The sequence below is a fragment of the Podarcis tiliguerta genome (genome assembly GCF_965153285.1).
Source record: "Podarcis tiliguerta genome assembly, chromosome: 13".
NCBI lineage: Eukaryota > Metazoa > Chordata > Lepidosauria > Squamata > Lacertidae > Podarcis > Podarcis tiliguerta.
This window is the reverse complement of record NC_139546.1, coordinates 28,381,334-28,394,305: the sequence shown is the minus strand read 5'-3', so window position 1 is coordinate 28,394,305 and position 12,972 is coordinate 28,381,334. Positions and strand designations below refer to the sequence as shown.

The 12,972-nt window shown below is 40.5% G+C and overlaps 3 protein-coding genes across 3 annotated transcripts in view; 1 reads left to right on the top strand and 2 right to left on the bottom strand.

Annotated features, from left to right (window-relative positions):
• LOC310662094 (vomeronasal type-2 receptor 26-like) overlaps positions 1-12,972 on the bottom strand; it is a gene marked incomplete at both ends in the record, with an annotated part of 371,804 nt that overhangs the window by 250,026 nt on the left and 108,806 nt on the right. The gene's annotated exons all lie outside the window — the stretch shown is intronic.
• Positions 4,305-5,318, bottom strand: LOC310662509 (olfactory receptor 2AP1-like; the record flags this gene model as incomplete). The annotated part of the gene is made up of 1 exon (XM_083409445.1): positions 4,305-5,318. The coding sequence occupies one exon, from the start codon at positions 5,316-5,318 to the stop codon at positions 4,305-4,307; it is 1,014 nt and encodes a 337-aa protein (XP_083265571.1).
• Positions 8,715-10,368, top strand: LOC310662508 (olfactory receptor 6C75-like; the record flags this gene model as incomplete). Its single annotated transcript, XM_083409444.1, has 2 exons — positions 8,715-8,807; positions 9,406-10,368. Exon 2 carries the CDS (start codon positions 9,415-9,417, stop codon positions 10,366-10,368), a length of 954 nt encoding a protein of 317 aa, XP_083265570.1. The 5' UTR covers positions 8,715-8,807; positions 9,406-9,414.

Here is a 12,972-nt window from a genome sequence, read left to right as displayed (position 1 = left end):
AGTGTTGAACTAATGATTCTTCAACATCAATTTTGTTGGACTTGTCATGTTGTGCTGATGCCTGATTAACGTCTTCCAAAGCAACTACTCTATTCTGAACTTAAAAATTGTAAGTATAATACTGGTGGTCAACAAAAGAGGTTGAAAGGCTCTCTCAGGGCAAATCTAAAAAAATGTAGTATAAACACTGACAACTGTGAAACACTGTCCTGCGAGTGCTCTAGTTGGAGAACAGCCTTTACCAAAGGTGTCATCTGTTTTAAAGACGCTCAAACTCAGGACTTGGGGGAGAAATGCGCCAAGAGTGAATTGCATTTGGTTCCCATGACTAAATTAATCTACGGATTTCAAGGGACCTAAGAGCCAACCCCAGAAGTCTTCAGTGGTCTCTCAACCAAAGAAACAGAAAGCATTCAGCGCAGTGACATATTTCTTACTTCAGAATAAAGTGAGGAATTGACAATCACACATTTGTTACAAAGCTTCAGTTCCTGCAGATAATTAGCACTGAATGCAAATACCTTTATCATGAATGGCTGAGGAGCTGAAGTTTGTATTGAGTGCAAGTTCTGGGATGCTGTTCTTAGGAGCAAGTTGAATAGTCTGTTTTCTTCTATCCTCATCTTCACAGACTTGATTGGAAGTTTCTTTCTCCATCGCTGCGTTATTTATTTTAGCATCCCATGGCATGTTTCTCCTCTCAGGCATATCAGAAAGAGGAAGCCTCTAGCTGGCTATTATATATTATTAGAAATCAAAGGTAAACGTATTGACAGATAGGGACTAATTGTCAGACAGAGAACATTAGCTTGAAATCTAGACCAAACTCACATGGGGATCCTGCATCCCTAGTCACAGAAGTGGGGCACTTTGGGGACTTCCATTCTTAGAAATGTTCTTTAATGGATATTCAGATTTTATTAAGGGAAACAAAGCCCTAGCTCTGCCCACATACAATATGCTGTTGATTTGGTGACTTAAAATGTAAGACTGTTTGAGTGTAATTAGTATAACTTTCAGTGGGGTAGCCAAGTTGCTCTGACACAGTTGAAATATATAAAAAGATTGTCCAGTAGCACCTTAGAGACTAACTAAGCAAGTTCCGGGTATAAGCTTTTGTGTGCATACTACTGGTATTACTTCATTTGTGCGAGTTGGCCTTGGGTGACATGTATTTTTCATTCTGCTAACCTTTTCTCTACTGCTCTGCATCCTCCCTTTTGCCTTCAAAAATCATATTTCTGCACTGATTACTTTAAAAGGAAATATTTATTTATTTGTTTTTATTTTGTTTATTTAGTTAGTTAGTTGGTTAGTTGGTTATTTAGTTATTTATTTATTGGTTTTCAGTTATTACAGTACAATACGAATGTGCCAAAGCCAACACCATTTCCTCCCCATCCCCCCATCCATTTACATTTATATTTTCTCAATCCATCATATTATTCTTTTCTCCCTCCTCCCACTTCCCTCCGCCCCCACTTCATTTCCTCCACATTATACAATTTAAAATAATATTTGCATTCTACAGTCTTCTGAAGTCATCTATATATTCTTATTATCTTTCCTTACTAATTTTTCTTCCATCCACTACTTCACATTTTAATCTAGGCATATTACCATATCTTTTTTGAGCAGTATTTTGCCATATATTCATTAAAAGATTTCCACCCTTTTTTAAATTTTTGATTGGACTGATTTCTTGTTATAGCAGTTAATCTTGCCAAAATTAAATATTCATTTAGTTTACAAATCCATTCCTTCTTTGTGGGTATAGTTTGCGATTTCCACCTAGCAGCTATCATTATTCTAGCAGCTGTACTTGCATATAGGAAAATTCTCCCCCCCCCCCAACGTGGTATCTCTTCGTCTATCAATCCAAGGAGATATGTCTCTGGTTTCTTTGTTACTGATATTTTCAACATCTTCTTTAGTTTTTCATGTACTTGACATGCCTAGTGCACTGAACTGTGATCATAGATCCAGACCAACTTGTAGCTGAAACCTAGAAAAGTATGTGAAGCAACACACAGCCATCCTTTTAAATTCACTCTTCTCTGAATTTTGCAATGCAATTCTCCAGGCATGTAATTTCTACAGAACTGCATAAACTGAGATAAGTTGCATATTGTGGAAAATAACATACAGAATGCATTATATTAGGGGGAAATGCTTGAAAAAACATGTATATTCACATACAGAAATGCATGTCTCTCGAGAAATTTGCATCAAAATGCTTACTTTAGGATTAATTTGCCCCTCCTCCCCACAAAAAATTGCTGTAGGTATGGAGAAATGAATTTAAGATTGGGGGGGGGGATGAGAAAATAAGAGAAACCAAAACTGGCAGATATCTACAACTGAACCATTGAAAGTGATAAGGATCTGAGAGAAGTGAAATTGACAGATCCATTCATCCCTAGACATCCATAGGATTTATTTAACTTTATTCATTTATTTCAAAAGATGTATTTATTGCTTGTCAGGAATGAGTTGTGAGTGCTAGCAGAGATAAGAGTCTGGGAATCCAGCCATTTTTACAGAGATTTATTAGTTTCTTCTCTCTTTTTACACGAGCTCTAAAAGTACCTCTCCATCATGGTGAGTCAGTTGCCTCGACTGAGGGAACTTTCGATTTTGCCCTGCATAACCATTTCCTAAGCCCAACCCCCCTCCTTCCTCTCTGACGAAAGTGGCTTGGCCCCGGAAGTGCCTCCCTCCTCTTAGATTCATTGCCTCCTGACAGCCTTTCGTCACCTTCCTTGTCCGAGGAAGAACAGCTACTAATTAATGGAGGCTTCTCTCAGTAAGTTCCCATTCTCTCCCCCCTCCTCTGCCTCCAATTCCCTGACATTGCTGGATTGGATAAAAATCTCAAAGTGGTTTTCAGCAAGAATGAAAACTAAAATTATCAGTAAAAACAGATAACTATTTAAGGCTTTTTTTAAAAAAAATAAGAGCGGCAGTATGCTAAAAGCCAAATTAAAATACATGTCAATATTCCACATGCCTGGATACATTGGCCTAAAGGAAAATGTTTTTGGAGGGTGCCAAAAAAAGAGTACAGTGAAGGCACCTGCTTTAAGTAAATAAGCAGAGAGTTCAAAAGTGTGCATGAGGCTTATGAAGCATCTTTAGCAATCCCAGTTCCACAGAGTGATGCAGTTAAGTGGGCATAGATGAGTAAGGTGATGTCACAGTCCTATTTATCCCAAGCTTTATGTAGCTACACCTTGAAATAGGCCTGGTAGCAAATTGGCAAGCAGTGCAGGTTCTGATCAGAGGTGCTATATGCTGATAGGGTTGATATTCAGTTGCATTGTAGAGAACCTCTGGAAAAAAAACTCCATCAATGCTACTCTTCAGAAGTAGCACTGAAACCACTGTAACACAATGCCTCCAATTACAATTACTCGGAGTCATTCCAGAAGGATACCTGTGGCGTTTGCCTCCTAGGATGGGTGAAGGAAAGGGTTAAAATGGGTGTGATGTGATTGGCCAGTGAGAATGAAGGGGGGAGTAAAAGATAGAGTGGGAGGTTTTGAAAGTCAGTTGAGGTTTGGGAGTTAGGAGTTGAGGTTTGTCAGTTGGGAGTTGAGGCTTGGGTGTTGGAGAAGGAAGAGGGAGGCGTAGGTGTGGGTTGGCAGAGCTGTATTGTGAGAGAGTGAGAGGAATTGTTAGGTTGGGTGAGATAGATAGTTGGAATAATCAATTTGAAGTTGTTAGGAACTAAGATTAGGAAACTGACAAGAGACAAATAAACTGTAACCATACGCTTGTTCCTGCATTAAAAAATAAACTTGATTATTTGTTTATGTTAACAACTGTCTGGACTCCATGTGTCCCCGTGAGCAGCGGGGTGGTGGCAGCGAAGAAAGCAACCGCAGTGGTGACACACGGGTCAATAGACTGTGAAACGTCCGGGGACCCTATGTGATCGCCACAATACCTTCATCACTAGTATCAACATCTGAAGAGACACCAAGAAGTACAAGGAAAGTCCCACTTTCCTGATTAACCCTCTGTACTAATTTCTTAAATATATATGGCCATAGGAAAAAGTTACACTGAAACAGACGCTTGAAACTTCACTTTCAAGCAAAAACGTATTATAATGTTTTCAACTTCCATGCCTTCACCACCCAAGTAATTTCTATATTTTTTTGCTCTGACATGATAATGATATGGGTGAGGTTTTACATAGCTAAGGCAGTAATCTAAATTCTGTTTATTTGGGAGTACCCCCTTGAATTAAATACAATGGACTTCTGCATTGACATGGTTAAAAATCGGTGTCCGAACAATCAGACATTTATCCTCCACACCCATACAGCTTTATTTCTTAGAAGAAAGGAGCCATCAGTATTTGGAACCAAGAGGCACAAATTTCCCTTCCAAAATTTTCCAGCAACCTTTCTCAGAGCCTCTTTGACATCTTTATTTCTCAGACTATATATGAGGGGGTTGATAAAAGGAGGGAGGACCATGTAAAGTAGTGGAAAGATTTTGTTAAGGTCTCTCATTGTTTCATTTTTTGGTGTGAAGTATGCAATGAATATTGACCCATAGAAGATAGAAACAACAATCACATGAGAAGAACAGGTGGAAAAGGCCTTCTGCTTCCCAGTGGTGGATGGGATTTTTAAAATGGCAGCAATAATAAATATGTAGGAGATAAGGGTCAAAAGAAAAGGAGGAAAACTGAACACAAAAGCCAGGACTAGAATGACGTATTTCACAAGGCTGGTGTCACTGCATGAGATTTTAACTAATGAAAGAGCTTCACAAAATAAATTATCAATTTCATTGGAATCACAATAATGTAGTTGCCACATCAAGACCAAACATATGGTGACCAACACAATGCTGTTGACCCAAGAGCAACTGGCCAGCTGAATACACAGCTTACCATTCATAAGAGTTGCATAATATAGGGGTTTGCATATGGCTAAGAAACGATCGTAAGACATCACAGAGAGCAGATAGCATTCTGTACCAATCAGGAGAGCAACAACAAAAAATTGTATGTGACATCCTTTTACAGAGATGGTTTTGTCTCCTGTCAGGAGACTGCCTAGCATCCTGGGCAGGGTTGTTGAGCTGTAGACTGCTTCCAAAAAAGACAGATTCCCCAGGAAGAAGTACATGGGTGTGTGCAGGTGATGATCAGTCACTATGAGAAAGACCATGAGGACATTGAAAGCAATTGTCAAAATGTAGATCCCCAGAAAAACAAGGAATAGAAAGATGTGCAGATCAGGGAGATCCCCAAATCCCAGAAGGATGAACTCTGTGACTTCACTCAGGTTTCTCTGCATTGTGGTTGTCATCAAATGCTTTATTCTGAAAGATAATTGGAATGTGATATGAAAGTGATAGCCATTATAAAATAGTTAAGTACCACTAATTGAAGAAATAGAAGGGAGAGCAATATTGTCTAGTCTTCAGTGGTCTCTCAACCAAAGAAAATGAAATGCATTCAGTGTGACCAGATACTTCTTACTACTGAATAAAGTGAGGAATTGACAACCACACTTTTATTACAAAGCTTTAGTTCCTGCAAATAATTAGCACTGAATGCAAATACCTTTATCATGAATGGTGAGGAGCTGAAGTTTGTATTGAGTGCAATTTCTGTGATGCTGGTCTTAGGAGCAAGTTTTCTTCTATCCCCATCTTCACAGACTTGATTGGAAGTTTCTTTCTCCATCGCTGATTTATTTATTTTAGCAACCCATGGCATGTTTCTGCTCCCAGGCTGTATCAGAAAGAAGAGGTCTCTAGCTGGTTGTTATATATTATTAGAAATCAAAGGTAAACATATTGACATATAGGGACTAATTGTCGGAGAGGGAACATTAGCTTGAAATCAAGACCAAACTCAGATGGGGCTCATGCATCCCTAGTCACAGATGTGGGGCACTTTGGGGACTTCCATTCTTAGAAATGTTCTTTAATGGATATTCAGTTTTTATTATGGGAAATAAAGCCCTAGCTCTTTTTCTTATGGAGTTATAAGAACAGCATGAATACAACATGCTGTTGATTTGGTCACTTAAAAAGTACAGTGGTACCTTGGGTTAAGAACTTAATTCATTCTGGAGGTCTGTTCTTAACCTGAAACTGTTATTAACCTGAAACACCACTTTAGCTAATGGGGCCCCCCACTGCCGCTGCGCCGCCACTGCACTATTTCTCTTCTCATCCTGAAGCAAAGTTCTTAACCTGAAGTAATATTTCTGGGTTAGTGGAGTCTGTAACCTGAAGCATATGTAACCTGAGGTACCACTGTAAGGCTATTTGAGTGGGATTGGGGTTACTTTATTTATGTGAGTTGGCCTTGGGTGGCATGTATTTTCCTTTCCACTGCTCTGAATCTTCCTTTTTGCCTTCAAAAATAATCTTTCTGCAGTGATTTCTTTAAAGGTGGTATCTATATCTACACACACACACACACACACACACACACCTAGGTGAAGGGTATCTTATAATCTGATGTTTTTGCAAGTGGCAATGATCTCCTAAAATTCATGGGTGTCAGATTCTCTCCATAATTTCTGAAATTTGTTAATGTGGGATTCGAAATCAAGTCAGCTTCCTGAGGAGCTGGGCTTAGAAAGGTGCCATCCAAAAATAAAGACCAGTCACAGCAGAGTCATTACCCTGACAAAATATGATACAAGTGCCCTAGGTACTTCATTTGGTATCTGAACCACATGCCAATACAGTGGTCATCCAGTATGAAAATTATATTCAAGAGTATCATATGTGAGGATGTGAGGGCGATTTGGCTGCGACATCTGTCACCCCATTGATCGCCAGGGTTGATTCGGCTGATCTGGCTGGCTAGGCGGGTGTCCCCTTCCTCCCTCACCGCTCCATGTGCGTCCCTCCTGAAGCTGCGCGCTCGGTGGAAGAGGACGACCATCCCAGATAGAAGGAGTGTACCGTTCTTCGGTCATATCTTTTCTTTCCTCTTTATAATAAATGTGATCCTTGACGCATCAAGTATTATGCTATGGAAGATGAACAGACTTTATATTTGGGAACATCCATTTCCTTTATAATTGATATATTACCCATATACAGAGCCATAGCTAGGTGATCTTGCGCCCCTGGAAGAACCGTCCAGATTTCACCCCCTAGCCATGGACAAATTAGCTCTTCTTTCTGCCTCTCCTCCATCCCCCTCCGCCCATTCAATGCCTCACGCACTTCACCTTGAAGTGAATTCTTTTACAGAAAATCCAATATTTAATTTATTATTTCTTAATAAAAGGTTTTTGTGTGCCGTGAAAGACCCTCCAGCACAGCCAGCAGGTAGAGCACCTTCTTGCCCAGTTGATGCCCCTTTTTGACTCCCCTGTACCCAGGAGAGCCCTCCCCCCCCCAGCCAACAGGGAGCGCAGCCAAAAGGCCACTCAAACTTTCAGTTCCCAACTTAGCAGCAAAAGATTTTCCTCCACCTTTGAAAGTGGGTCACTGGCAGCTTCCTACCCTCTCTTGATTCCTCTGAGCAGCCAATGACCTCCCCGCCCCAGTTCGATGGTTCAACAGCAGGGAGGTCTGCACACAGAGCAAAGGGGCACCGAGACCATATAATACTGGTCCTGAAATACCTACATTGGCTCCCAGTACGTTTCCAAGCACAATTCAAAGTGTTGGCTCTCACCTTTGAAGCCCTAAACGGCCTCTGCCCAGTATACCTGAAGGAGCCTCTCCAGCCCCATCGTTCAGCCTGGACACTGAGGTCCAGCTCTGAGGACCTTTTGGCGGTTCCCTCACTGCAAGATGTGAGGTTACAGGGAACCAGGCAGAGGGCCTTCTCGGCTGTGGCGCCCGCTTTGTGGAATGTCCTCCCAGGAGATGTCAAGGAAATAAGCAACTATCTGACTTTTAGAAGACAACTGAAGGCAACCCTGTATCGGGAAATTTTTTATGTCTAATGTTTTACATTTTTTTATGTGCTGTAAGCTGCCCGAAGTGGCTGGGGAATTGCAGCCAGATGGGTGGGTATAAATAATAAAATTATTATTATTGCTATTATTATGTCAAAGGCCTTGCTTTGACCATACAATAGAAGACTGAGAGATGTGACACTAATGTGTAGAATATTTATAATGTTTAAACAACAAGAAAAGTACCTTCCTTTGTCCTCATGACTGAAACTCTGCCATTTTAACCAACTCAGGTAATTAGTACGGCCCCAAAAGGCCAGGTAAGATTTCCATAGGGACTAGATTTGTTATATAAGCCACTGGGTTGGCTATTCTAGCAATGGGTATTGTAATATTTAAAATGGCTCTCCATTACTTGCTCCTTGGTTGGGAACTGTTGTAAAACTGCCGAGTAAACAAAACCTGGCTCTCCTTGGGGAGGTGGTCCCTCTGGGTGGAAACATACATATCTATAAATCACTTCAGCATAGAAGCATGGGAGTATTGTTGTGATGATTTCATGTACCTCATTCAGGTATGTAAAAGATTTGGGGGGCTTGTTTCATTTTGTTTTTGTTTTTTAATGGTGCATAGGCACAAATGAGAACAAGGAACTCAATGTCTTCATAAACCATTAAATCCTCTCCTGTATGTGTGTGCATGTGGGAAATGTTTTGCAAATTCATGCTTTTTTCTCCCTGCAGCATACAGCAAGGATGCACTAAATATTCATCACTGGTAAATTAGACAATTGCAACATATCTCTTTGTTCTGTTAGGAGTTGGAGTGTCACCCATACCATAATTGAGAGTTTCACATCCATGAGGTGTGATTTATCTGTTTCTTCTCCAATCAATATCCACTATTTAGGTAAGGAGAAAGCAACTTCACTTAACTGCATGGTAAACATAATATTTTTCTATTAGGTGATAAAGATGTGTAAATAATCTTCCCCCCTTATTCCTCCAATTAAAAAGTGATTTAAATTAAGATATTTCAGAAGTAGGAATGTTATCTCTGTGCAACTTGAGAAATAACTTGAAAGGTTGCTGGCCCCTTAAAGAAGGAGGTTTGTCTAATAATACTTTGCTTGTCTACATAAGTATTTTTGCATCCTTTTTGTTGTATGGTATGCTAATATTCTCTTAAATTTAGCTTTTAGAATGTGTGGATTAAATTGATCATTGAGAATTCCATTATGAACTGACCGGGTGGATGATTCATGTGTGGATCAGAAATTAGTTATCCAGTGGATTTCACACTGCATGAAAGTCCCACATTTAAATATGTCTATTTTCAGGGATGGGGGAATCATTGTGAAGTGTGTGTTTTGAGATTTGAGAGAAATATATTTTAAATTTTATGTTTCACTTATGTTTTGTGAATGTCTTTTAACCTAAACTAGCTGGGGGAAGCCCCATTTGTACATAGAAAAAGTTTATTTAATAACAATTTTACTTATTTCTAGATTCATTCTATGGAAAAGAAGGTATTGGAAAACCAAACAGTGGTTACAGAATTTATCCTTCTGGGGTTTGGAGATATCCCAGCTGTCCAGGTCTTGCTCTTTCTGATGGTCCTGATAATCTACATTATCACCATGGTTGGAAACATCCTCATTGTCACACTTGTTATGGCTGATCAGCATCTGCACACACCAATGTACTACTTCCTAGGAAATCTGTCATGCTTGGAGACTTGCTACAGCTCAACAATCTTGCCCAGAATGCTGGCCAGTTTTGTGACTGGAAACAGATCAATTTCTTTCAATGGCTGTTTTTTACAGATGTACTTCTTTGGTTCACTAGCTGCAACAGAATGTTTCCTCTTATCTGCCATGTCATATGATCGCTATTTGGCCATATGCAAACCTTTGCACTACACAACCCTTATGAGCAACAGGGATTGCCTCTGTTTAATGATTGGGTCCTGGATAAGTGGCTTTCTAGGAAATACTATATTATTTCCTTTGTTGCAGTTGACATTCTGTGGGGCAAACGAAATAGATCATTTCTTTTGTGACTTCAACCCCTTGCTAAAATTGGCTTGCAGTGATACTCACAATATCATAATTGTTGCTTTCATGATCGCTTGCATTTTCACACTGCCTCCCTTTTTTCTGACGGTGACATCTTATGCTTGCATCATAGCCACTGTCTTGAGAATCCCTTCTTCCGCAGGAAGGAAAAAGGCTTTCTCTACCTGCTCATCCCATCTTATTGTGGTCACCATTTTCTATGGGACCCTGATGATTGTGTACATGCTGCCTGACACTCAGTTGCTGGGAGATTTGAACAAAGTTTTCTCTGCTTTTTACACTGTCTTGACTCCAATGGTCAATCCCCTGATCTATAGCCTGCGAAATAAAGAGGTGAAAGAAGCCTTAAGGAAAATTCAAACAAAAATAATTCAGGCTAGATTTCTAAGATAAAACAGTGTGTATCAATGAATATTTGGTTTCTTCAGAATTGTATCCATTGCTGCTGTAGTGATGTAATAGTTATATTTGCACTGTAGTAGTTCCTAAGGGACACGGGTGGCGCTGTGGGTTAAGTCACAGAGCCTAGGGCTTGCCGATCAGAAGGTTGGCAGTTTGAATCCTCACGACGGGGTGAGTTCCCATTGCTCGGTCCCTTCTCCTGCCAACCTAGCAGTTCGAAAGCACGAAGTGCAAGTAGATAAACAGGTACTGCTCCAGCGGGAAGGTAAACAGTGTTTCCGTGCACTGCTCTGGTTCGCCAGAAGTGGCTTAGTCATGCTGGCCACATGCTGTATGCCAGCTCCCTCGGCCAATAAAGCGAGATGGGCGCCACAACCCCAGAGTCGTCTGTGACTGGACCTAATGGTCAGGGGTCTCTTTACCTTTATCTTTTTAGTTCCTAAGACATCATAAGTTTTCTATCATCTATCTATCTATCTATCTATCTATCTATCATCTATCATCTATCTATCACTATCATCTATCATCTATCTGTCTATCTATCATCTTCACTTCCATTTCACATGTATAGACCATTTCAGATACACACCAGTTCCTCCACATCTAACACCCCATGAAATAGTCATACAAGGAAAGTTATGTACAATGCAGTAGGTCCCTCCTCCTGCCAAATACTCCACAGTGATTATTTGTGCCTGCATAGTGGCTGAAAAATACTTTATTCACTCAATATAGTGGTCTCCAGACATTGCTGAACTCCAGTTCCATAACTAATGCAGAGCCACAGAGCAGAAAGATCCTGGCCAGTCTTGCCCAAATTCATGTTGGGATATGGAGAAAAGTGTGAGCACAGGGCCCTAAAGGCAGGAGTGGGTGAATACGTAAATTTCAGTTTCTCTTGTTTCTCATTTTTTCCACTTTTCAGTTTTCTAGATTTCCACATCAGCTTGCAATTTTATTTTATACTTATAAAGCCCTCGTGAAAGCCCTCACCAGCATTTTTGTGATTATTTCTCCTGAAATATTTTGAAATGCAATTTCCCCAAATAAAATGCAATTCAATGTTATTTTGACTAACTCAATGCATTTTTATGCACACTTCACCCTAGCGTTTTTGTGCTCATTGCTTCACTAAAGAATTACAAAATTTAGAGAAGGAGCAATGTCAAAGGCTGGCTGCAAGCCATTTCACATATTGATTTGGGAAGTGTAAATTCTGTAGGTTCACCTTTAAATGCAAACTTACTCATCCCCTGCCCCCCCCAGCTCTACTTACTGGTCAACACCAACACCTTGGAAATGAACTAACATTCAGGGGTGATTGTTAAAAAGTGGTTATGATACATTCCCCATCTCAGTCAAATTTATTGCACTATTTGAAGTTATAAAACTACATTCCAGGGCAGGCCCATGTACATTGCAGTAGTAGTATAACCAAGGGGTTGTGGGTGAATGAATCACTGAGCTTTACTGCTGGTTATTAATCTGCCACTAATTAGCAAAGATTTCTGCAGTTCTTATGGATCACTAATGGAAAAGCAGAAGAAAAAAGAGTTGACTATATGCACATTTGGTTGTATCCTTGGAGCAATTCTTGAATGGTTCAGACTGTTATTAAACCAGAAAGCAATGAAAGGGGTTGCGGTAGAAGCATCATTCCCCAAGTTGCTGCCAGCACCAATCAATGCTCTTTCTATGTTCCTTGACCCTTTTCACTGCGGATGCTGGAACCATCTATACACAGTTTATTTGAGCCTAAAGTGCAGTTGGCCTGGCACTTATGCAAGGATTCCATTCTGGGGGTACAGATGCAAAGACGAAATCATGCAAAGTCAGGAACCTCCCAGAACCATACCTCTATAAGGTGGAGGGCTCCTTCCATGACCTTCCCAGAGCCCCAGAAGGGCGCAACTCCTACCCTTTTATAAAAGGGGTTGGGGTGAATAGTGAGGGGATGGGAGGCTTGAGGCAAGCTGTGTGGGTGATGAGCTGTGAGGGGATAGGGGAGGGGTGGATGATTTGTAAAGGAAAGGAGATTTAGTCAGGTGTAAAAGTAGCAGGGGTTGGCCAGGTGTGAGGGGACCTGGGTTAGCAAAGGGTTTGGTGGGTAGGTGGGCTTGGTGACCAGAGTGAGCAGGCATTCCCTAGTTATAAAATTAAAGAAGAAGAAAAGAAAGATAGCCTGAATATCTGGTGTCCTTTTTTCTCTCAGTCACATTCTGGCATTATTGAGGAAAATCAAGAGAATTCAATGGGAAAGGTGGCATTGATGATGACCTCAATGAGCTCAGAGAGGTATGGCTTTAAATAGCTACCTCCCTACCTTTACCGGATGGGATTTTCCAGATGACTGATATATGTGATCACTTGCTGCCCAAGCTTTCTAAATGGTTGATACCACAGATTTAGATCTTCTGCAAGCAATGTGTGTGTTGTAGCACTGAGCTATGCACTATAATAGGAGCTAAGGGACTGTGAGAATACTTTTGTGCTATGAAATGACAAAAAATACTCTACCTTGTTGAGTTCATTGATTTGCATGTCAAGGGGTGGGCAGGGGTTAGATGCAGGATCACAAAAACAGGGTCTATTGCA